We start from the raw sequence: 25117 nt of genomic DNA, 5'->3' as shown, positions 1-25117 counted from the left end.
AGATGAGGGAGGGACCAGGAAAACCTGAGCTGAAAACATGAAAAACCAGAGAGAGGTTATCATTCGGCATTCAGTTCAACAACTGTTTATTGCGTATCTACCATATGGGAGACACACTTCTAGGTCCCTGGGATACATCTGTAAACAAATAGGCCAGCAGTTTCTTCCCTTGGAGAGCTTGCATCTATTTAGTGGGGAGAATTGGACAATAAAATAAACAATGAACATAATAAATAAGTGATCATGTGTAACCTGGAAAGGTAGTAAGTGTTATGGGAGGGGAAAGAATAAAAGAGGAGCAACAGAGGTGGGGGTTCTTCTGGGAAGGGATATCAGGGAAAGGTCTTACTGAGATTATAAGAGCAAAGCTCTGAGTGCGGCAAGGGAGTTAGAACGAGCGCTCCAGGCAGAGGGGATAGCCAGTGTAAAATACGGATGACCAGAGTGCATGTGGCATATTTATGAATCGAGTCCTGGCCATAAGAGAGTGGTAAGGGATGGGATCAGGGAGATGCAGTACACAGACACCTGTGGGTCATTTAAAAAAACCTTTACTTTTACCCTGAGAAAATGATGGGGACCTGATTAAACATATCCACCTAGCGGTTGTGTTGAGAATATAGTGCAGAAGAGGGGAAGTAAAAGAGATAAGAGGGGTACCTCTTAGGAAGCTGTAGCTGTAATCCAGGTGAGAGATGTTGGCACAGGCCAAGGTGCTGACAAAGGAGGTGTTGAGACGTGGCAAGTTTCTGGATATAGTTTAAATGTGTAGACAACAGGATTTCCTGATGGATTGGACATGGGTGTGGCAGAGAAGGAGGGAGCTGTTAAACATGGAAAATTGAGGCAATAAAGAACAAGGAGGAGGTTGAAGGAGAAAAGAAGATGGGTGTGTGTGTGTGTGTGTGTGTGTGTGTGTGTGTGTGTGTGTTGGGTGTGTGAGTATATGTGGCATGAAGGTTGAGGAGGAAGAGCAGACCTGAGGTCCAGCTGGAGTTGCTGATGGAGAACCAGTTACATTTGTCTCTTAGAGTTCCCAGTGCTGGCCGTCTTCCACAGATGCGCAGGGTATATCCCTCCCTTTGGCGCTTCCTGGGAGAGCACTGGGATCATGGTGCATGAGGCCCTGGGGACATCCTGGAGCTCCAGCCGCCACAGCTGCTCCCCGGAACCTGTTTGGCAGCGGCCCTTTAATGTGCTGCCTCCACAGCGCATCCAAGCATGAACTGTCATTAAAAGCTTTCCCTGGGAGTGTCCTTCTCCACACTTAACTCACAGACATAGGCAGATGGGTGAAAAAGTATGTGTGCTGCTATGTGCACTTGTGTTTCTGCTAGAAAAATCTAAAAAGAACAGAAGTCCTTGTACCATTTGAAAATGTGTAATTTTATCATCTGATGTTTTAAAGCAATGACCTGCAATTAGAGTATAAAGAAAACTGGAGGCTTGGCTTTTCGCCTATAATCCATATTTGCCTGATTATAACATGCCATTATAAATTATAATTATGATAAATTACACATAAATTATCTGCTGCATCAGAGGTCAAAAAGACCTCCTAATTCTAAAGGGACACTTTTAAATAAGTAGCTTAATAGATGAGGACAGAAATGACACATGTCAGATCATCTGACTGCCCTCCTCAAAACTTCCAGCTTCTCTTCTCATTCAGAATAAAATCCGAAGTCCTTACAATGGCCTAACAGACTGGCTTTATGCCACCTTTCTGGCCTCATTTCCAAACATCTTTCCTTTACTCACTTTGTGTCAGCCACAATGGCCTCCTTGTGCTGCCTCGAATACATGCAAGACCCTCCCACATCAGGTGCTGTGCACTTACTATTCCCACAGGCAGACGCCCTTCCCCAGAATTCACTTGCTTTACCCCCTCACTTCATCCAGTCAGTGTTCTGTTCCACTGTCATCACCTCAGAGTAGCCCGCTCTGTGCACCCATATCTAAATGGGTACCACTTCCCATGACTCGGTTTATTTTTCACCTTAATCCTTACTACATACTTGCCTGTTTATGTATACAATGTCTGTCTTCTCTATGGGAATATTAACTCTATGAAGGCAAGAGATCAAAGACTTAGTTTGCTATTAACACTGGCCACATGAGCGTCTGGCGTATCATATCCCATGTGGCTGGTAGAGATTTGTTGAGTGAAGAAAGTGAATGGGATGACCTTTGTGATGCATTTATACTACAGTCTGTTCTCTAGTTCTTGAAACACTTGCCACCACCATCCCCAACTCCTGGCTTCCTCAATACCTGGCTCTCCCGGTTCTGTTTCCAACACCCAGGGCTTGGCATCTAAAGGCCCTCTCTGCTATTGCTGCCCCATGTGCTCCAGTCATGTCAAACTCGTCACCAGTCTCCGAACCCTAAGTGTCCATGCCTTTGCCTTTGCCAGCCATCTGCCTGAACAGTCTTCTCTGCGTTTTCTTCTTGGCAACCTCTCACACCAGTGTCCAAGGTCACTTTTTCATGTTCCCGCTTCTGGTGGATTTTCTTTGTACTGTCTTCTCCCTCGTGGCTGCCCACTCCCCTCTGGCTCTTGGTGCGTTGTTAGTGCCTGAATTTGTATTATGCTGTACTTCAAAGACATGTTTTCCACCTGTGTTTCCTTCTAAGTTATGGACTCCTTGTGGACAGAGCTACCACATATTCATATCTTTGAATTCTGGCGTAATCCCAGTGCCTCTCACATGTTAAGGGCTCAATAACTGATGTCTGAACGAAAACAGAAATGTTATTGTGTAACTATATAGGTTATAATGCTGTGAAATGCTTTAAAATTTGAGTCCGAGGCTGAGGAACCCAGCCTTTTGTTTTCCTTAGCACCAGAGCAGTGTTCCCCTGCACTGAGCATGACATATGTGGGAACGGCATGGCATCCTGTTCACTGGGCACACATGCAGGTGCACCATGGGAAATCACCAGTGTGAGTCAGCTAGAGCACAGCACGTGACTCAGTCTCTGTGCAACCAATTCTTTGGCCATCGACTAGAGATGAAATCCATTTAGAGATCTGATTCTAATTGAGGAGGTTCAGAATCACATTTCTTAGAGAGAAATCCAGAATGGGAATCTTTTCTCCTTATCCCATCTAGTGTCTGGTCACATGACCTATATCTCCTTTCATTACTACTAGTAGTAGTGTTTTTGCCTCCTTTTATTTTAAAAGCTCAATGTGCTCTTTCCAGCATGAGTCTCACCTGGGGAGAGGACCCGCAGGGAATAGGAAGAGGATAACTTCTAGAAGAGAGTCTCCAGTGGTCAGGTGAAGACAAAAAGGCATACATGCCATTATTATTGCTTCAATCATTTGTTTCTAGCACATAAATACATTTACAAATCATCTTGCTATGCTATCTCCACTACTTTGGTCCTGTGCCTCTCTATCTCTTTGGCTTCCTTCCTTGCTTTGCAGAAGTAAGTTCTCAACTAATGATTCAAAAAGGGTGCTTTGGAATTAAATTTCTGAGTTCTTAAATGTTTTAAAAGTATTTTTATTTAAGTAACATACTTGAATACTAGTATGTAATGGCGGGTATGTAATTACAGTTTAAAAATAATTTTCCCTCACCATGCAAAGACGTTCAGTGTTGCTGACCAGGGCTAGGATGTCAACCTCATTTTCCGTCTCCTTTTAGTATGCCTTTTTTCTTTTTTCTTTTATTAGTTTCAGGTGTACAAAACAATGTAATAGACATTTACACCCCTCACAAAGTGATAACTCCCCTCCCCCAATCTACCACCCTGCTGATATCATATACAGCTGTTACAATTCCATTGACTCTATTCCCTATGCTGTACTCCACATCCTGTGAATATATATATACATATTTATATTTATATATTTAAAATATTTATATATTTTATATTTATATATTTATATTTATATAAAATATATTTATATATATTTAAATATATGTATATATATTTATAGTTGACATTCAATATTATTCAGCTTCAGCTTCAGGTGTATAGCACAGTGGTCAGATATTTACACCGTCCATGAATTGGTTTCCCTTATAAGACAAGTGCCCATCTGACCCCCTACAAAATCTTTACAACATTATTGATTATATTCGTCAAACTGTATTTCATATCCCCGTGGCTATATTGTGGCTACAAATTTATACTTTCTAATGCTTTTACCTTCCCTACACCCTCTCCTCTAGCAAAGACAAATACTATATGATCTCTTATATGTGGAATCTAAAGAACAGCATAAACGAACAAACAAAACAGAAATAGACTCAAAGATATAGAGCCTTTTTCTCTTTTTGAAGTATCTCTGGGGATTTGAAGTATCATGAGAATATGGCTAAGTGTGTGTATGTTTTTATACGTAGACCTTTAGACTGGTTGGACTAATCAAATCTATAGACTTGAATCATTTTTTCTTTCCTAAAAATTATCTTCTGTTATTAGTTGAAAAATGTCCCCCTTTCTCAGCAATCTCAGTACCCAGTTATTCAAATATAGGACTTCTGCATTGATCCTTTATGTCCCATGTTTTCCCACTTACCATATATTTTATCTATTTGCTTCCTTTTATGAAGGACTACTTCAATTTTATTTCTTCAATCCGTCTATTATTTTATGCAATTGTAATTTTTATCTTTAAGTGTTTCCCTTGTTCTTTGTTCTTTTTCATAACAGTATGTCTGTGTTTTAAAAATGAAATATTTTCTTGAATCTCTTTGAGTTTATTATTTCTGTTGCCTGAACTATCTCTGTTTTGTTCAGAGCTGTTTAAATTTTATTTTGATCTTTTCCTTTTTTTCATCCTACTGGGTCTCCTTGTAATGCTAGGAAATTCCTGCTTTGTCATTGCTGTTTATGAAAGTAGTAACTGGTGTTGGTTTTCCCTGTGTTTGTGTAAATGGGTCAGTCAGGAGCTCTGTGTCAGTGGGTGTGGGATAGAGTGTGTGGACCCCAAATCCCACTTTGGGGTGAGCATTCCAGAAGATGGCTTATGTTCTCTGAATCTCCCTAAAGGACAAAATTTGGAAGACTGTATTTGGGGGCAACAATACCCACAGTAGAAGCCTTGGCTTTCTCCAGACACATTCCTTTTCTTACGAGATAGTAATCTGAACACTCTGACCGGCATTGTACACTGGTTACTGGCATAAAGGAAAGGTGATTAACGTGCTGGGATGTAGTCTTTGCCTTCTTAACCAAGTAACATTTCTTTAATTTCTGTGGTCCCGTCAGAGCATTTCAAGGTAGTAGCTTTCTTTTTGGTTTCATTTTTTCAGTATGTACCCGGTCAATTTCTCTCTTAAACAATTTTCGGTCCTGGAAATTTATTTAAAAAAAAAAAATCACTGTTTGTTGGCAACTCTCTGATTCTCTTTTATTGTTCTACATTTATTTATATTTTTTATATTTTGATAATAACATTTTATTTTGGAATACTATTGGATTTACAGAAAACTTGTAAGAACAGCACCAAGTTCCTACATACCCTACAACCAGCTTCCCCTAATGTTAAAAACGTAACCATAGTACAGTTATCAAAATTAAGAAATTAATATTTGTATAATACTATTAGCTAAAGTACGGATTTTATGTGGGACAGCAGTTTCCCACTAATGTCCTTTTCCTGTTCCAGGATCTCATCTAGAATCTCACTCTGTACTTAGCTATCATGTCCACTCAGTCTCCTCCAATCTGTAGTAATTCCTTAGTCTTCCTGGACATGACTTTTAAAGTACAGGGGTCAGTTATTTTGTCAAATGTCTCTCAGTTTAGGCTCGTCTAGTGTTTACTCATCAGATTTGAGATTATGTATTTTTAGCAAGAATACTGTAGAACTGATCTCCATTTCTCAGTGTATCATACCAGCGAGTACTGATATTGATATGTATTATCGCTAGAGACGTTAACCTGATCACTTCATTAAGATGGTATCTGCAGGTGTCTTCATTGTAATATTTCCATTTTTTCCTTTATAATATCTTAGAGAAAATACTTGAGGATTATGTAAATATCATGTTTGTTGTCAGACGTTTGACCTATATTTCAGCATCCCTCCCTCCATGGCTCTTGCCTGCATCAGTTATATCTGTCTTGTTCAAATGGTGATTTTTCAATTTCCTCCCATTCTTCTATCATTATTAGCTGAAATTTTTTGTAAGACAGCGCTATTTCTTCTTTTGTCTATTTATTCTGTTACTTTCTATTTCCTGTGTGGACTCATGGATACTTATTTGGCTCTTCAGATTATAATCTTATACTTTCTATTCTCTGTGTGGACTCATGGATACTTATTTGGCTCTTCGGGTTATAATCTTATACTGTCCATATTTATTTTGTTCCTCAAATTGTTCCAGCTTTGGGCATTGGGAACTCTTTCATATTGAGTTCCTGTTCCCTATTGACATGTTCCCATCCCTTTTTGAGCATTTCATTGTTTTCTGTCACTACAAGATGTTCCAGAAATACCTTGTATTTTCCCTGATGTAGTCCTGTAATCGACCACTTCTCAAGGATCCCTGGATCTTCTTATTAGAGATTCATTTTAGAAAATAAGATCCGGACACTAATTGTGCTCTTTGGTATTGAGCTGCCATTGCTTTTAGGAAATACATACTAACCTATGCATACACGCATCTACAGTTGTTTCTGTGTCTGTTTGCTTGATCTATATTTAAAGCCATGAGTTCATATTTATATTCCTATACTTTCCTTTCAGTGGGATATTAGGAAAGATGAGGGGCAAGCACATGTTTTGTTTGCTGCCTTTAGCCAGAAAACCCAATTCTTCAAATAAAAATTTTAAATGAATGCCTTTGATGATTTGTTCTATTTAAGAATAATTCCATTGTTTTTCCCACTTAATACTCTCAAATGTGTTTTTCAATTTTTCAGACAAACTAGATTTTTTGAATAAACATCAATCTAGACTGACATCAGTACAACAATGCAAACACTTTCATGTACATTGCTAAAATAATTGCCATCCTAAGGAGACCTGTAGAGTCTTAGTTTCATCAGTTTATCAGAGTACTGAGCACGAGAGTTTGTCAACAATAGGAAAATAAATAAGATTCAGTTCAAAATTTAGCACATCTTTAAGTCAAAACAGTGTTTGCAGCATAGTAGGCACTCGGTGTATATTTGCTGAAATGAATGAATGAACCTTACCAATATCATCACTGCTAAACATCGGTTGCCATATTCTTCCATACACAACATACATTGTAGCATAGAGTCAACTCTTATAACTCTTATAACCGGGCATCACTAATTTATTCAACAAATAAATACCATTCAGACAGTTGTAACCGTATATATCTTTAGGTGAAAGGAGTTTATCAAGTGATATGTATTTTTTTCCAATTTTCCATCTTTTTTCTAATTTTTTGGAGTGCATTCAAATGCAGTGAAACCTCGGTTTTCGAACGTCTCCGTTGATGAACATTTCAGTTTACGAATGCCGTAAATTTCATGGATCTATTGCATCATTAGATAGTAAAATTAATGCTAAATTTGCAGTTTTAGGGGTTGATTTTTAAAGGTCTGGAATGGATTAATCCAGTTTGCATTACTTTCTATGGGGAAACCGTGCCTCAGTTTTCGAAAGTTTCAGAAATAGAACGATCTTCCAGAACGGATTATGTTCGAAAACCCTAGGATTAGCCCAGCAAGATGGAACATTTTGGAAGCCTTTGTGAAACCATATATTTGTGGATTCAGGAATGACCTACATAGCAAATGTGGTATTTGCTTCAAACATAAACTAATGGAATCTGTATATCTGGAGATAATGTGGCATAAACAGATATATTCCCCCTGTAAGTGCTTAAGATGTCTTTATTAAGACAATACTTTCATTGGAATGAAAACCAACTCCATTCCATATCAAATTTCCAATTGAAGACCAAATTTCTAGTATTTTGTTCGAAAGTTAGAGTACATTTTTTTAAATGTTGGCCAAAATGGACATTTATAGTACTGTTTTCATGGGGAGAATGTGTCTCATTCTCTTTCTTAATGAATTTTAATGAATTGTATCATCTACTACCTTCCTGTGAAAATATTAGTAGGAGATACTAACCCAAATTGTTTTTTGACATTTTGAATGCCTGAAACTCTATTATTCTATTCTCAGTTTTTATTGGCACTTAAGATGGATATTAGATTCTAATTTTTTTTTTTAATTTCCTTTACACTTTCTTTCATATGTTGATCTCCTAAATGGGTCCTTTAACTTTCTGATCTTTTCCTGACATTTTTCCATGTCTCTGTTTTGTGTTGTACTTTTTGAGAGAATTTGTCAACTTTATCTTCTAAAGAATCTATAATAATGTTGCTTGATTTCATAGATGTGTAGTCATCCCTTGGTACATGTTGGGGATTGGTTCCAAGACCACTGTGGATACAAAGGGACGCTCAAGTCCCTTATATAAAATGTCATAGTATTTGCATATAACCTATGTATATCATCCCGTATACTTTGAATCATCTCTAGATTATTTATAATACCTAATACAATGTAAATGCAATGTAAATAGTTGTTATACTATACTGTTTGTGGAATAATGACAAGGAAAAAATTCTGTACATGTTCAGTACCATGTAACCATTGTAGGCCTAAGTACACAGTACATGGCAGCAATAACATAACGTTTTTAAAAAAATATTTTCAAACTATTGCATCCACAGATACAGAATCTGTCGATACAGAAGACCAACTATATTATCTTACATCTTTGAGCATAATCCTAATTTTTATAATTATAGTCTCTTCACTGCCTTTTCTCAGGTTTTCTGAGTTCCCTTTCTTTTATTTGTTTGCATGTTGGTTTTGTTGTCTTTCACGCTAGAAGCTTTCTTCAAACAGTCCATCATGTTTGAGAAACAGGCACTGAAAAGATAAGTGGAAGACCTGTATGCCGGAGTGGGGCTTTTTGACTGGTGTATTTACTACAGGAAGACTGAGGGGCAAACCTGACCATTGGTCTGGGTGACTCACAAGTGTCTTTCTCTCTAGGTATTTTGTTTTAGTCAGTTTGTTTCTCCAGAAAGAGAGAGAAATGTCAGCTTGCTTTCTGTGGCGTTGTTTCTATAGACACTGACATGTATGTTTTAGCTATCCCCTCTGTAGATAATGTCTATGCTTTTCATTAAAATTATATTGGCAATCCTTATCTCCTATCTTTGTCCTTCAAAAATATACACACATATATTTACTATCCATAGGTAAGTAGAAGCCTTTATAGACATAGTGAGCTGTACGTTGGAGGATGTTTACCCTTTCATCAGTCTTATAAGCATAGATTGATTGGGGGAAAAAAAAAGAGGGGGAGAAAACTTCCACAAAGAGGGAAAAGAAATGGAAAATTGATTACCATGATTGGATATACAACCTTGTTCAACCATCTGCCTACATATTTTTTTCTAAGGGAATACATAGGATTAATCAAACTAAATAGATAGAGTAGCTTCATAAACTTCTCTGATTCTTTTGAGACAACTTATTCCAGTATCTAATATCCCAACATCATACGTCACATGACTATTTCACTCATATGAAAAGTAGTTAATTGATAATATGTGACACTTTGTGAAATGAAATTTGTAATGTAGGAGTTGGTATTATTAGAAAGGAAAAGAATTGGCAAGACTACTCCTGATAATGTAGCTGTATTAGAAGATTTTTAATTTTATTGAAAAACAAAATAATGAAATTGTACATTGAAAACAAAATTAGGTTTTCATTTAGTTTCACTGACGGGCCAATTCAGATGTAAGTGGCTTTCCAATTGTTGGAAGGACTTCCTTGGAAGTCACTTTATGTACATTTATGAGTTTGAAGGATACAACCTTTATACTTTTATGACAGTAGTAGAGTTATGAAAAATATTTCCTTTATTTATGTCTCTCTTTAGGTAGTTTCAAATGAGTAGTTTTTATTTTGTCACATCAACTTGTTTACATGCAAAAAAATTTTAACTATAAAGCTAATATTGTGGGAAATTTGCAAATATAAAACAATTAAAAATAACTCAATTGTGTCACACTACTCAAGAATAACTATTTTAATATTTGGTTTAATTCTTTCTTCCAAGCATACAGTAGAGACCTTACTACTTTTTAAATTTCCTGTATTGTATAGTTTTGCCATTTCATTCAATTGTCTTTGAAGATTTGAATTTTAATGATGGCACACTGGTCTTGAAGCCTACATTCAACAAACATGTTAATTTTATAAAGCCCAGTAGCATCTGTGAGTCACTCTCTCTCAAATCCAGCCTGGAGGAGAAAGGGATTAGGGAGGCCTGAGAAGGCTGAAGAGGTAAGTGCTGAAGTGTCTGAGTGGGGCCAGTAGGGGTTGCTGTCATGGATGAGACTGCCACATTCCTGGTGGCGCTGACCTTGGACTCACTTAACATTATAGTCTGGAGTCTATTAAAAGAAATTCATGTTTTTCCTTTGCAAGAATCACCCCCTACCACAACAAATATTTAAAAATGTGTGTGTTTTTTTTAAGTTGGAAAAGCAACTTTTTCCCAAAAGAAATTTATAGTTCAAATTTACACCAAGTTCTCACTAACTAGAGCAAGCAGGGTTTTCACTAAAGCTTCAATTTTCCTCTGTAAAACATTAGTCACTCCCTTGGAAGAAGCAGTTTTTTATAGGCAGTGGGATAAAACAGCCACAGATGTGCATGTAAAATGATGGGCTTAAGAATGTACCTGCAAAGCATTTTTCTTTTCTAATTTGGAGAGAGGGAATAAAAAAGAAAGAAAAAAAACCTGAATTGGAACGCTAAAATAATAGTGATTCAGTATTAAGGAAATGATAAGATTTTGATCCATACAAATAGTGTTTTCTTTTCCCCTTCTCTTTATTCTTGAGAAGTTCTTGAGGTTGTGCCAAGTGGTTTTCACTGCACAATTTTTAATGGTATTTGCCGTTCCCCTGTGTAACCGGTTGCCTTTTTTACTGTGCAGGACTGTGGTGACGCCTGTGGCCCAAGAGTTTGATCCAGACGTGGTCCTAGTTTCCGCTGGATTTGATGCGTTAGAAGGCCATGCCCCTCCCCTGGGGGGATACAAAGTGACAGCAAACTGTAAGTACATCCTTCAGGGCTTTCTGAAATGCTATGACAATAATAACATCTTTTAGGTCTTTAAAATAGCACCTTTTACTTGGGTATAGTCAACTTATGTGAGACTTTTGAAAATGATTCGGATGGTGTTTCCTGCTCTGTCAGATTCATCTCGTCGTAGAAATTGGCCTTTAAGTACAATGAAGTTCATTTGTCTCCTTTGGTGGACTCATTGGGACATTTCAGAACCTTTATGTTTTTCAGCAGTCCCGTTTTGCTCTTTAAAGGCAGACGTGATAGGGCTTCTGTTTAAAATCCATTGAATGACGTTGAAAGGTCATGAGTCTAGAAAAGCTACTGGGCTTTATACAAGGAGAATACAAGTCACTGGTTTTATTCCATGATACGTGCAGTAAAAATAGCTATTTCCCAGTCATGCTATGCTCTTTGATTTGAATACAAAGTGGGGTTCACCGTGTGCATAGGCTCTGTTGTACCTCTGGACTACGCTCGGGATTTTCTGTTGTGTTGCAAAGATTAACTTCTCGGCTCTGTTCCTTAGCAACTAGACACCAAATGAACAAATGGATTTTGTGTTATATTGCATTTGAATGATGTGACCTAATGCAATCTGGTGGAAAGAGGCTTTCTTTAAGAAGAATTTCCGCGTTCTCTGAGTGTGAAAACCAGGCATATGTATAGTCCACACATACAACTATTTGTTGGCCCTCGGGATAGCTATAAAAAGAAGGAGAAGGAAAAAAAATTACACAAAGAATAAGATGCACTATTGTGTTTTTAGTGGGTGGGAGGGAGAGGATTTGAAAACAAACAAATCAAAAACAACCCAAATAGTTTTAAGCAACATGAATTTGGATCAAGTGTGTTTTATTAATTTGAAAAGAACCAAAGAACCAGCATCATGCCAACCTTTGTTTTTAGTTGGCATCTCATGTAAGAGAGTTTTCTGCACTCTAATTGTTCCAGTAACATTGTTAGGTAGTAGCTATTTTTAACATCTCTTATTTACCCAGGGTTCTTAGTGTCTTGGTGTCTATTGAAAACATATTGGAAGAAGCAACTCCACAAACTCAGACGAAACACAATAATTCACAATTTTGGTAAAATTGAACAGAAAGGTGTTTGGTCATATCAAATATCTTTCTGACCCTTTTTCTTTCTTCATAGAATGCCATTCAAATGGAAGTCAGTTTTTCCACTAGTGATAAACCTCATTTGATTGAACACTGGTGAATAGTTTAGTCTAAATAAAGAAAAGAAAAGAAAAATGCTTGCACCCCAAATTGAGATAAACCCAAACAATAGAAGACACATGGAACAAAGATGGAAATCTAGAAAAGGTGTAGCTTGTTATGAAATCCAAGTATCTCCCTCAGGGAGGAAGAATGTCTATATTTGGATCTTTCTCCCTGCCAAGGGGACAACAAGTCCACTTCTCAGAATTAGCTTGAAGGAATTAATCTTCGTGTTTACTTGTTTGTTTGCTCATTATTTTGCCAAGTCAAGTTCAAATGGCAAATGTCTTGGAAGGTAGAATAGAAAGTAATAGCAGCATGATTTCTTATGGTCGTAGACATAAGAAATGTGACTCTTATTAGCTTTAGTAGTATGTGTGAAGACCTTTATTATGTTATGTTTCTTTATCCATTTTGAGGACACTCTTCATTGCTTTCTATGCCAGGATAAGTTTGTCTATAATCTTTCCACCCTCCTACCCCTTCTTATCTATTTCTTCCCTTGTATGTGTTTTCTACTAGGTGATTTGTTTACTAAGAAAAACAGACAGGTATAAAATTTAAGTGATTTAATCACTGACCTTTTCTTGAGTACTTGCAGTTAATAAGGCAAAGATATACAATGATGAGAGGAACTCTTAGAACCCAAAGATATTGTAGTACAGGCTATCTAAAACAGTTCACATATTTTACAGATGAGAGAATTAATTTATTTTACCATCTGAAATAATTGGGGTTAAAACCAAAGTGCTTATCCTGAATTTGTAGATAGATAAAATTGCATAAGACTTTTACTGGATTTTTTCCACTAAAGAGAAAAACGTTTCATAAAATGCATGAGATTATAGAGCTTGGATACACAGTAAAGAGGCCATTTTGGTGTCTAAAACCCTTAACTTTACAAGCACAATCTGTGACAGACACAGACTAATCCCATGATAGTTAAATGAAAAACAACAGAGCCTCACATCAGGGCAACTGTTTGTATAGATCAACTCATGCAGACCGGAGTTTTCCAGCTACATTTTCTAGAGATGCTGCCACATTAACTGGATAGAGGTTAGGATTACTGGATAGCTGTATAGTTATTCCCCAAATAGCTCACCCGTGGGTCTCTTTGTTCTCTTTCTAACCACCTAGCAGATGCATTTATATTGCTTTGGTCTGAAATTTCTGGGCAGACAATTAATATGGGGCCTTCTCTCTCCCCTGCCAGAAGTCATCCTGCATTTGAGGGGAGTCCCGAAATGAGGCTAGCAATGGGCTGAAACTTAACGTAGAAAGGAGATGGAAATTACAGACACAAATTCCTCTCCTAATGTTTTTGCATTCTGGCAAAACTCACCCCTGCCCCAAGTAGAATTTTCAAGGATTGCAGAGAGTGGTTTTGAGAATTACTATCATGTCAGAGATGCTAAAATTTTGTTGTCTTAGCACATTGAATGAATCTTAAAATAATTTTGTTTGATACTTCAGAAAAGAAAGGGTAAAGTCAAAACGAGCGTTTTCATTTGTTTTTAAACATCTAATTAGCTTCCTGATTTTTTTTTTTGAAAAATTTGTTGATACAGTGACAAAAGTCTCAGCCCAAATATAGAGGTATTTCAAAAGGAGGGAACAGGAGTTTTACCCTCGAAGACCTGGGGGAGAGACTCTTTTACAATATGAAGTAAATGAGGAGGGCTGGAAAGTGAAGGCTTGACCAGTGTTTAGTGGTGCAAACTTTAGAGAAGACTCATTTATTCATCAAGAACTATTTATTAAAAAAAAAAAAAAAGAACTATTTATTGCCACAATAAACAAGACGGAGACTGTCTCCCAGGAGCCTGAAATCTGGGGAGGAAAACTCTCATACAAATAGAGTTCCACTTACAAAGTGACAAGCACAGTGGAAGAAGTACACACAGGGTGGTATGGACATGGTGACTGGGTCCTGGGCCAGTGAAGGCCCCTGTAGGTGGAGTCTGTGAGGGACATAATAAACACACACACACACACAAACACAAACACACACACGCACACACACAAAGGTGATTTAAAATTAAAGTTGATTTTTGGCTAGTACTATTTTTTTTCTTCTCATTTCTTTACATATTAATTGTTCTCTGCTGTGAGACTACAACAAAAACATTCAGATTTGTTTGTGCTAAACTTTTAAATAAATTATTTAAATTACTTAAAATCTGTTCTGGTCTTCTTGAAGTTATCAATTTATCTTTTAAAATACTCTCTTTTAGATCTAATTGCCTTCAAGTTACAGTTTTAGAAGATTGGTGTGACAACTAAGTGCTATGCTCAAACAATAAAATTGAATAAAATCAATCCACCATTTTGCAGCACCCCCAGCTTTTACAGTGTCGTAATCAAAAATAATAAAGGTTCTTTAGTTCAAATTCACCTTACAACAAAAAATAATTTTTTCCTCAACGCATTTATATATTCTCTACTTTCATTGACTTCAGGCAGTGAATTCATATGTGTAAATTGCTTTTAGCATGAGAATTAAAATTTTCCTTTTCTTTGAAAAATTTCAAAAGTTTCTGTAAGGTGATAGCCACGTCTGATAAAAATAAGTATGTTCCTTTAATAAACGGAGTACTTTTACTTGACATAGAAATCATTTCCCTCAGCAAACGCACAAGTGATATTTTGACAAGCAAAGAATGGCTAATAGTTGGGTGAAATATCAAATAACATTATCGTAGAATCTTGACTTACCATCTTCTTTTTAATTACCATCTTCTCCTTTATCCTTTTTAGTGATCCTCTCCTTCTTTCCCCCTGTGACTGTGTCTGGCAGGGAGAGAGCACTGTTGTGGGGGAAGATACCTGTATAAAGGAATTCATACTTAGCTGTGAGTTGTTCCTAGGGAAGTACAAACATTCCTTGATTAGTCAGTCCTCCAAAAATAAGTCTCTAAGAAGTTAAGTGCTAAACCAGTCAATAAATAAGTGCCAAGAAATAAACTTTGTTAAACCAATGAGGCTATGTTGGTCTACACCATCCCCCGTGTGTCTATGAGGGTGTGCTGCTCAAAATGTCCTCTGCGTACACATTTTATTTGTCCATAGAGTTGAAGAGAGACTGAGCCAGCACTAAATATATTTTGGTGAAGTCTACTCCTATTTTTCTTGTTCTTCCCTCACTGATGATTTTACCGCTACCTTAAAATGTCCACAACTGTCCAGTGTCTCTGATTTTCTGTCCATTATCAAAACCTATAACGAACTTGATCACATTCACTTGCGTGTTTCATTGATTATCTGATGATACTTTTTTAAAAGTATTACAGCTAAAGTGATAGTTCTGTTTGGCAGTTTTTATTATTAATTTGTAATAGTAGAATCAATGCACTGCTTTCTCATAATAGAATTTCAGGCCACAGTAACAGGTGTGGAGAAAAGGAGTATCTGGAAGACACCTACTTAATGCCACTTCCTGAAGGATCAACCTTAAACTTGAACTGCTTCAGTTCTCATAGATTAGGGTGGAAAATGGGAAACTCATGCAGGATTGATTATTCGAAGTGTGCCCCCATGCAGCTGCCATCAGATTAACTTCTCTTAGCATACTTCTGTGTTGTGCCCTCAGAAGTTGGACGCATCTAATCAACAGGGTTTTTTTTGTTTTTGTTTCTGTTTTGTTTTTTCATTGGTAAAGCTAAAATGAACTCTTTGAAGTAAATCAGACGCTTTCTTCCAATATATTTGATGCTACATGAATTATGATTTCATGATTTTTATTGTTATTACTTTCCCCATCACTGCCACTTCTTTCCAGGTCTTAGACCGCATATTCATATCTCCTTCAATATTTTAATGAACACAAACCTGTGTTTCTGACAATGGTCACTTGTTCTATATTTCCCTTTAATAGAAATAGTATTGAAAAGAATGTACATATTGAATGGGAGCTGTCATGGGTACCTTGTAACATTGGGCCTTGGGCAAAAGCATTGAGTCCCAGTTGTTCACACCTACTAGACTCTAGATGGTGAGATAACTCATTTCATCCCTATTCAGAAAAGCAGGATAGTGGTAGAGTGAATCCTTTAAATAATCACCTGAAAATAAGCATATAAAAAAATTAAAGGAAAGTACAGAAGAGTTTTGGCGCCAGAGATCTATGTTTAAATCTCAACTTTGTTTCTCACTAATTTTGTAATCAAGTTAGTTTCTTAATCAGCAAAAAGTATTGGGAAAGTAGGGGGATAATAATTATACCTACACCATAAGGAAAAAATGATTAAGCATTATGAGTTAGCAGTTTTGAAGTTTATTGTTGATATCATTTCAGCATCAAAATAGTCAACAAAAGTCTGGGCATTTATATAGTGTATTTGAACACAAAATATATAACACAGGGTTGTAACTTGTTGGAAGATATTTTTAGACACTTACTTGAACAAAATGGAAGAAAATGTCTAGAAGTCCTAGTATGCTATGCAGAATTCTAGTAGTTAGTGTATATCCATTCAATTAAAAGTCAGGTTGGTAAGAGAAATGCCTACATCTTACATTTCCATATCCATTTGCATTCCATCATTGTAATAAGTCTCGGATCAATTGGAATAAATGACAACACTTTTAAAAGAAAATAAAGCATTATTACTTTGTAATGAGGATACCTGAGGTCCTGTCTGCCTACAATTTACCTTGGTATATTGATGTGCGCTTGTACTTGTCATTATTAATATGCTGATGCAGAGTAAGTTATCCACTATCACATTATGCCTGGCATAGTTATTCTGTTATATGTTGTTGATCTTTGAAGCAAACACTAAAAAAACAAAAACTGAATGTTCAGTTTTTCCAAAGATTTCTTATCTGTAAAACAAACTTCAGATATGTCGTACAGTGCAAGCTGATCTTCATGTCTTGTCACTGGAAGTCACACAGACATCGTAAACAATTACTAAACTTTCACATCAAGGATTTGTATATTGATATGTCATCCTTTTAGAGAGAATAAACTAGTGCAATCTGGGAATTCAGAAATTTTGTTTAAAACCATGCACCCATTAAATTTTTTAAAAAATTTTGGATGATTTAAAATATGAAGAACAATACAAAGAAGTATATAACAAACTTCATTATTTCCACCATGTAGAATTGACAAGTTAAATATTTTATTGTATTTGCCCCAAGCCTTTTGTTTATAAAAGAAATAAAAACTGCAGATAAATGTGGATTCCCCTTTAATCACTGCCCCTAAATCCTATTCCTCTTCCCCTCTTAATTTGTGTTTTTTTTGCAGTACACACACACACACACACACACACACACCACAATAGTATTCCAGTGAGTGTGGTTTTAAATTTACCATGTAGAGCAAAAGGTATTAAATTATTCTGTACCTGTAATTTATGGAACTTGCTTGTTTTGCTTTTAATATCTTTGTTTTGATATATACTCACAAATATTTATATGTTCTTTTAATTTCTATATATTAGCCCATCACAGATATATACTATTATATATATATAATATGTATATATTTTATTTTGTATTTATTTTTATTAACATATATTTTAAAATCATTTTTAAGTTAAATTTTTTGGGGTGACAATGGTTAGTAAAGTTACATAATTTCAGGTGTACAATTCTGTAATACATCATCTATACATCCCATTGTGTGTTCACCACCCAGAGTCAGTTCTCCTTCTACCACCATATATTTGACCTTCTTTACCCTCTTCTAACTCCTCCCCTTACCCTCTGGTATCCACTAGATTGTTGTCTGTGTGTATGAGTTTTTGATTGTTTGTGTTTTATCTGTCCTCCTCTTAATGTACTTTTCAGTTGTTTCCAGGTTTTCACTATTATAATCAATATTGAAGTGAACATCTTTTCATAAGTTTTGTCTTGCCTGGTATTACCTTACCTTGACTATCGTAGTCAGGTTGGACTTCTGTTTCTTTTTCAGTTATATAGTGCTTAAAAACATGGAGGGAGGCTGCTAAAGAAGGAAACAATGCCTTTTACCTTCCTTAACTATTCCTCAAACCACACGGTCCACATCCCGTGTCTTTAATAAACATGTCCACCCACACAACTAATCTTTCCTCTTCTCTTTACCATTTTATACTTCATATATCACACCCCTTCCTTTCTAGTTCAAATTGGCAAAGGATTTTGTTGCGTACTAATATTCTTCAAGTCTAATCCAAACTTTAAGGGAAAAATGGGATAGAAATCATGTGACAGATAAAACATTATTTTAAGGTGTTTTCGAGAACTTTTTGCAAATTAAATTGAAAAAAATGATTTTCTACTCAAAGCTGATTTGATTGGCTGTCCTGTCAGTGACCCTGAGAACACTAAAGCCCTGAAGATGAAAGTACAAGCTGGTCATCTATTAGACAAGTCACAAGCCTGGCATGGGCCCTTAGAATGACCACAGGAATGCCACTCAACCTCTAGAAGATTGTTTTCTTGACTGGGAAGGGAACATTAATTTCATCCTGACAGAGTTGTTGTAATTGATGATATAATAATAATACCTGCTGGCAATCATTGAGTGTTTACTTTATGCTCAGTACTTTTCAGCATCAGTACTATGCTCAGTACTTTGTGCTCAGTACTTTTCAGGCATTATACTCAGTACTTTTCAGCATCAACTCATTTTGTTTTCATGATTAAATGAGATAATACATACAAAGCACCCTTTTCCTGTATGTTGTTTTTTTTTTTTTTTTAATTTGTGGTGACAATTGTTAGTGAAATTACATAGATTTCAGGTGTACAATTCTGTATTACATCATCTATAAATCCCATTGTGTGTTCACCACCCAGAGTCAGTTCTCCTTCCATCACCATACATTTGATCCCCCTTATCCTCATCTCCCTCCCCCCATCCTTCTTACCCTCTGGTAACCACTAAACTATTGTCTGATCACCTTATTACCCTAAAATCACTAAAGAGGAGCTAGCAGTCATTTACAATTCCCAATTTTAAAAAGCGATAGAAAAATTAAATGACTTGATCAAAAATCACAGAGCTGAACAGTAACAAAGCCACAACTTGTTCTCATGTCTTTTAACTTCCACTTAACATAGTTGCCATTTGGCTCAACAGGTTATTACCAATATCCCAAATAAACAAGTAGAGGTTTTCATTACTGTAGAAGTGTATCCTGAATTGTGAAAATGCAGAAAATAAGGAAATTTTCCCAACAATGAATTGCTCATCTGAATAAAATTCTCCAAGTCAAAAACAGTAAGCAGATCTTTTCAAATACATGGGCACTTACCCATTTGCAGATCCCATTTGCTATTTTCATGGAGCATTCTGCGGAGGGACCAGTGAGGGACTGAGTCTTTTGCTCAAAATTCACACACACTGGTCTGTCTGTTGCATTCATCAGATGCTCAGGCCCCTGCAAAGACGAGGAAGTGGATTTGCAGGACATTTATATTCATAAATGACTGATGAATCATGGTTTCCTTATCTAAGAGCCAACATAAAGAAGCAATGCAGCTAATTAAAAAAGAAAAGTGTCAGTATATAAAAAAAAATCAAAGCGTAGATTTGCAGAGTGATTTTGTTTTGAAATGATAGCCAAGATTTATTCAATGAGTGCTCCATGTTTTACTGTTCCCCTGCCTTCATTTTCTTGCTCAATTGCCTGTTTCCTTACACCACATGACAACTCAGATACCAAATTGTAGAAGAATATTTTCCATCTGCCGTGCTTAGTTACTGATGTCATGAAAGAATCCCTAGGCTAGGACGACTACTACTTAACTTTGAAGAGCAAAATTACTATAACTGGACCATAACTGGGGCCAGATCAGCATTGCTTTTGAACAGAAAACACATAAGCAGAGTTTGCCTTGAGGGAGGATGCCAGCTGCAACTGTATAGTAAAATGTGTCCTGAATTTCACTGATGCTAAGATGTACTTTTCCATATTTTAACAAGTCTGAATTGGGATGCCTTTTACATTTCATGGCATTTCATTGTTGGATTAGCAGTGTTCTTTTTGTTTTCATAGTGGTATATTTTTTTAAAAATGGTGACAATTATTTTGATGACATCTTAGATTCAGTAAAATATAGCATTTTACTTTTGGAAACACTGTTTTAAAAATTCCAAAGGCCATAACTACAGTGATAGCTTAGACATGCATTTTACGTTTCCTCTCCAGGCTTCCAATGATTTGATAGAATCCCAAGAAAGTAAACATTAAAATAACAATATAAAACAGACAAAAGAAAACACTATCAAGGGGAAATTTTAAAAGAGTAGATTCTCTTAATGTAACTTTGCTTGTAGTTCAGACAAAAATTATCCTTACTTGGCCTGAAATATCCATCACCATAGATTCTGATCCTTTATTGTGATGGATCCCTCTAGCTAACATAATTGATTTCCAATTCACATTACCAATCAAATCAATACAAAGAAGAAACGGTGAAATAATTTAAGTAACCAGTAGTGTGAGCATATGGGCCGCAGCTCTGTGGCTGAGATTCCTCTACTAGCATGTGTGTGACTGATGAAGTTATCAAGGAAATTCTGGAGAATGAGTGTGTACTTTCCACTTCCAGGAAGTTTTCCTACTGTCACAGCTGGAGAGTCATTAGGGTCTGATACAGTGGTTTCCAAACTAGCAGGCATCAGCCTTACCTGAAGTCTTGTTAGGCTTGCTGGGCCACACTCCCAGAATTTCTGACTCCTTAGATCTGGAGTGGGGCCTGTCATTGCCATTTCCAAGTTCCCAGGTGATGCTATACTCCCTGTTTAGGGACCAAACTTTGAGAACAACTGGGCTAGTTACAGAGAAAAAATACACAGGATTTGAAGTGAGTTGAACTGCAGTTTGGGTCTAACTGGTTATCAACTCACTTTTCTGTGTCTTAATATTCTTCTTAAAAAGAAATGATATAAAATATATCTTTTTTGGCTAAATAGAGGGCTATTGTGAGAATCAAATGCAGTAATGGGCTTGAAAAACATTTTTCAATATGTGAAACTCTAGATACAATAAGCTATCAATGATATTGTACCCATTAAAGTGAGGGATGCGATTGCTTTCATACTCATAAACTGGGCTCAGAATTCACAGGTCAAAATAGTTTTGCAATCTTATATGACAAAAATGCTAAAATATTTAGTTATTTTGAAATGTTTAGCATATTGAAATATATATTTTTAAACATCTGAAATATTTTTATTGAGATGTAGTCAAGGTACCTAACATTAGATTAGTTTCAGATGTACAACCTAACGATTCAATATTTGTATATATTGTGAACTGATTACCACAGTAAGTAGTTATCATGCATCACCATATGTAGTTACAAATGTTATTTCTTGTAATGAGAACTTTTAGGATCAACTCTCTTAGCAACTTTCAAACGTGCAATACAGTATTATTAAGTATAGTTACCATGCTGTACATTACCTGCCCAGGACTTATGTTATAACTGGTTGTACCTTTGAACACCTTTACTCATTTCACCTACACCTACCCTTGACTCTAGCAACCACTAATCTGTTCCCTGTGTCTGTGAAGTCGTTTTTGTTGCTGTTTTTATAGGGAGACGGTTTGAATCTCACATATCTCTTCCCCTCCCTCCCTCCTTCTCAACAGAACCTCCAGGTTTGCCCCAGATGACGCTGGGGTTCCTGGTCAAAGATAAGTCACTAGGAATTGCAGTGACTGTCTTACCACCAGGTGTTACGATTCCAGGGAGTTATAGATAGTCCGCTTTTTTTTTTCCCCAATATTTCTCTCAGTTAGTTCCAGACTAAGAATCACCTCCAAGAATTTCCTGTTCTCTCTTCCGCCAAGTACCCTGACTGTTATTTGATAGCGTACCTTGAACTGTACCGGATCCCTTGGTAAAGAACTCTGTAGAAACGAGCTTTCTCTTGATCTCAGAATGTGATGCATTTTCAGTCAAACAATCTGAAAAGTGACAAGACACAGATCTATAATTTTCTTCCAAGTTTTTTTTTTTTAAATGTAGTACTACCTTAGTGAAATTTCCTCATCCCATGTCGCACCTCATCCTGTCACCGACTGTCAATACCAGCCTGTTGCATAAGAAATTGTATGCATCTAACCAGACTGTAAACTCTATTTATCTCCTCCTATCATGTCTTCAAATTTTTAGTGTGGAATTTTTCAATCTAAATGAGTCACCTGCATAAAAGAGTATTTATTTTAATGAAGGAAGTGAAACAAATGCCTAGGGTTATGAAAGTGCAGTTCGTAAATCTCTGCTTTGATTACTGCATATTTTCCTAATGTTCACAATTTTTGCAGGAATGACTTATGTGTAGTCATATATAACAATGTAATCAATAGATAGGATCTTTATTCCCTGCTGTTTTCCTCTTTTCTCTGACTTGGTAGAATTTGTCTGTAAACTGGGGAAAATACCTATTTCAGAAATTATTTTAACAAATGACTGTCTATGGCAGATCGCCCCTATGCTTAATATTCTCTTCTTGAAACTACAATTCGATTGTCCTTACCACACATAACGTCTCTTTACTCTCCACCTCACCCTTATCCTCCTTGGTCCTCCCCTTTGTTCATTATTCTATTCCCTTGCAAATCTGTCTACAGGCCATACCCACGTCTGGGTCTTCCCACAGGATATTCCTTCTGTCTGGCACCCTCTGCCCTTCAGTGTTCCCTGGCTGTCATCTCAGCCTAGAGATCACCTTTCCAAAGAGAGCTTCCTTGACCATTGTGCCCACCTCCCACCCTCAGTCAGCTTCCATCCCTTTTCCTAATTTCTCTTTGCTAAAACTGAGCTATTTGGGGCTGTTGTAGGTAATATGACATCCCCAGGAGCTAAAACAACACCTCACTCATTGTCCAGGCTCAGAAGATATTTATTGAATTTCATTTATTGAATGATTATTCTCTTAAAAAAAAAAGTCAAGTGAGCTAATTTAGAATGTATTTAAGTTCTATAATGTCAATCTATTTTTTTCTTTTATTTGAACAGTTTGGTGCATGGGTGTACGTTCAAGATACTTTCATAAGCATCTATGTTGTATTATGTTTGTTGCTATGGAAAAAAAAAAAGAAAAGAAAAACAATATCCAGCCTGCCAGGCAATATTGGGTAGCAGTTCCAAAAAGCAGGCTGTGGAATGTAATTTCCTAGGATCAGCCTTTGGCTCTGCCACTTTGTGTGTGTGTGTGTGACCTTGGGTGACTTACTTTACCATAGTGGCACTCAATTTCCTGAAATGCACATAGGACTGTCTGTTTCATAGGTTTGTGAAGATTAAATAATACAGTCCATTTTTCAACGTAAAGAGTGACATTTAGTAAGCACTCAACAAATGTTAGCTGATATTAGATAGCCTTAAATTTTCCATGTGCCTCAAAAGTGCTCTGGATTATAACAAGCTTAATGCATGCGTAACATGTTACCCTTGTTGGATTGAACACCTCTAGATCTGTGTCTCGATAATAACATAACTATCTGGCTTTTAAATGCTGCAAAGTAATTTACAGATGAAAACTGTAATAATACGCACTGTTAACAAAATGCAGGAATCCGTAGATTTCAGGAAATCACTTATGTCGCTGGACTGAATCTCCTAGACTTCTACTTAACAGGGAGTCCGTCTAGCTAGCCAAGCTCATATGCAGGCTAATCACATAATAGTATAGGCTAATGATATTTGGGACAAACAGCAAAATTGTTCACTTAGTGAGCATTTCCATAAACATCAAAAGATTTTCATATACGAAAAAAAAAAAGACTGCTCATGTTGCTTAAGATAAAAACACAAAAAATAAACCTGAGGGACATTTCTATTGGTGATTGGGGGTATAGAACATCCATTGTTACTGATTGCCTTTTCAAAAGCATAGTTTTTAGAAACTATAAAGTAAGGAAATTTACTGTAGTATAAAATATGAGATAATGTTTATTTTTGAACAATTTATGGGAATTAGTCTGATAGTACTATAATGTAAAATTTAAAATAAGACAGAAATTAGAAAGATAAAAGGATAGGTGAAGCTATTGATGAAGAAACAAAGGTAAGCCCAGAGAGACCCGGCAATTAGCCCAAGGTAATGTACTCAGGATTGAATTTACCTGGCTGACCCTTACTTTAACAGTGTAGGATCTTTTGGCAGGTCTGTCTGATCTGGGTTTCCTAGCATATATTTGTGTGTGTGTGTTACATGCCATTGAGTCAGCTCCAACTCCTGGGGACTCTGTGAATGAATGATGTCCACAATGTCCCGTCCTCACAGCCCTGCTCAGCTCCTGCACACTCACGCCTATGGCTTCTTTTACAGAGTCGATACATCTCGTATTTGGTCTTCCTCTTTTCCTGCTGCCTTCTGTTTCTCCCCAGAATTATTGTCTTTTCCAAAGAACCTTGCCTTCTTATGAGGTGCACAACACATTTGTGCACTATATAAAATTTAGTCATCTCATTTAGAATCGCTTATCTCAAATTCAAAAGAGTTGCCAGCTCTGTTCACTTATTTGCAGTTTTTTGGATCTACTATAAACAGTTTTCTCAGATGTTATTTCTAGTCAAAGATTTCTTCCCACAGCAATATCCTTATGCACAACATTTCCTTCCTGTTTTAGGGTAATTATCTAAATAAAGCACACATCAGAGTTCCTAACTCGCTTTATGGTCCAAGTAGCCAGCAGAGGGAATCTGTATTAAATGTAGCTAATTTCAGGAACTGACAGGCACATGAAATGCCTAAAGAAAACAGGGGTGTCAGGCTGCTTGGGATGGTTCCAGGAAGGTTGTCTACTTTAAGAGCTGCATTTTATTA

General features: G+C 36.5%; 1 protein-coding gene across 16 annotated transcripts in view; it reads left to right on the top strand.

Annotated features, from left to right (window-relative positions):
- Positions 1–25117, top strand: part of HDAC9 (histone deacetylase 9) — an 857167-nt gene that overhangs the window by 719197 nt on the left and 112853 nt on the right. For all 16 annotated transcript variants that reach the window (XR_013995394.1, XM_081080282.1, XM_081080306.1 and 13 more), the window contains one exon: positions 10980–11098. Coding sequence is in view for 15 of the 16 variants with exons in the window: in XM_081080282.1 (XP_080936408.1) it covers positions 10980–11098 (119 nt within the window). In the remaining variant the exon portion in view is untranslated. The remainder of the gene's footprint in view (positions 1–10979; positions 11099–25117) is intronic.

This window comes from Rhinolophus hipposideros, assembly GCF_964194185.1.
Source record: "Rhinolophus hipposideros genome assembly, chromosome: 18".
Lineage (NCBI taxonomy): Eukaryota > Metazoa > Chordata > Mammalia > Chiroptera > Rhinolophidae > Rhinolophus > Rhinolophus hipposideros.
The sequence above is the reverse complement of the archived record's forward strand: the minus strand, read 5'-3'. Positions and strand labels throughout refer to the sequence as shown.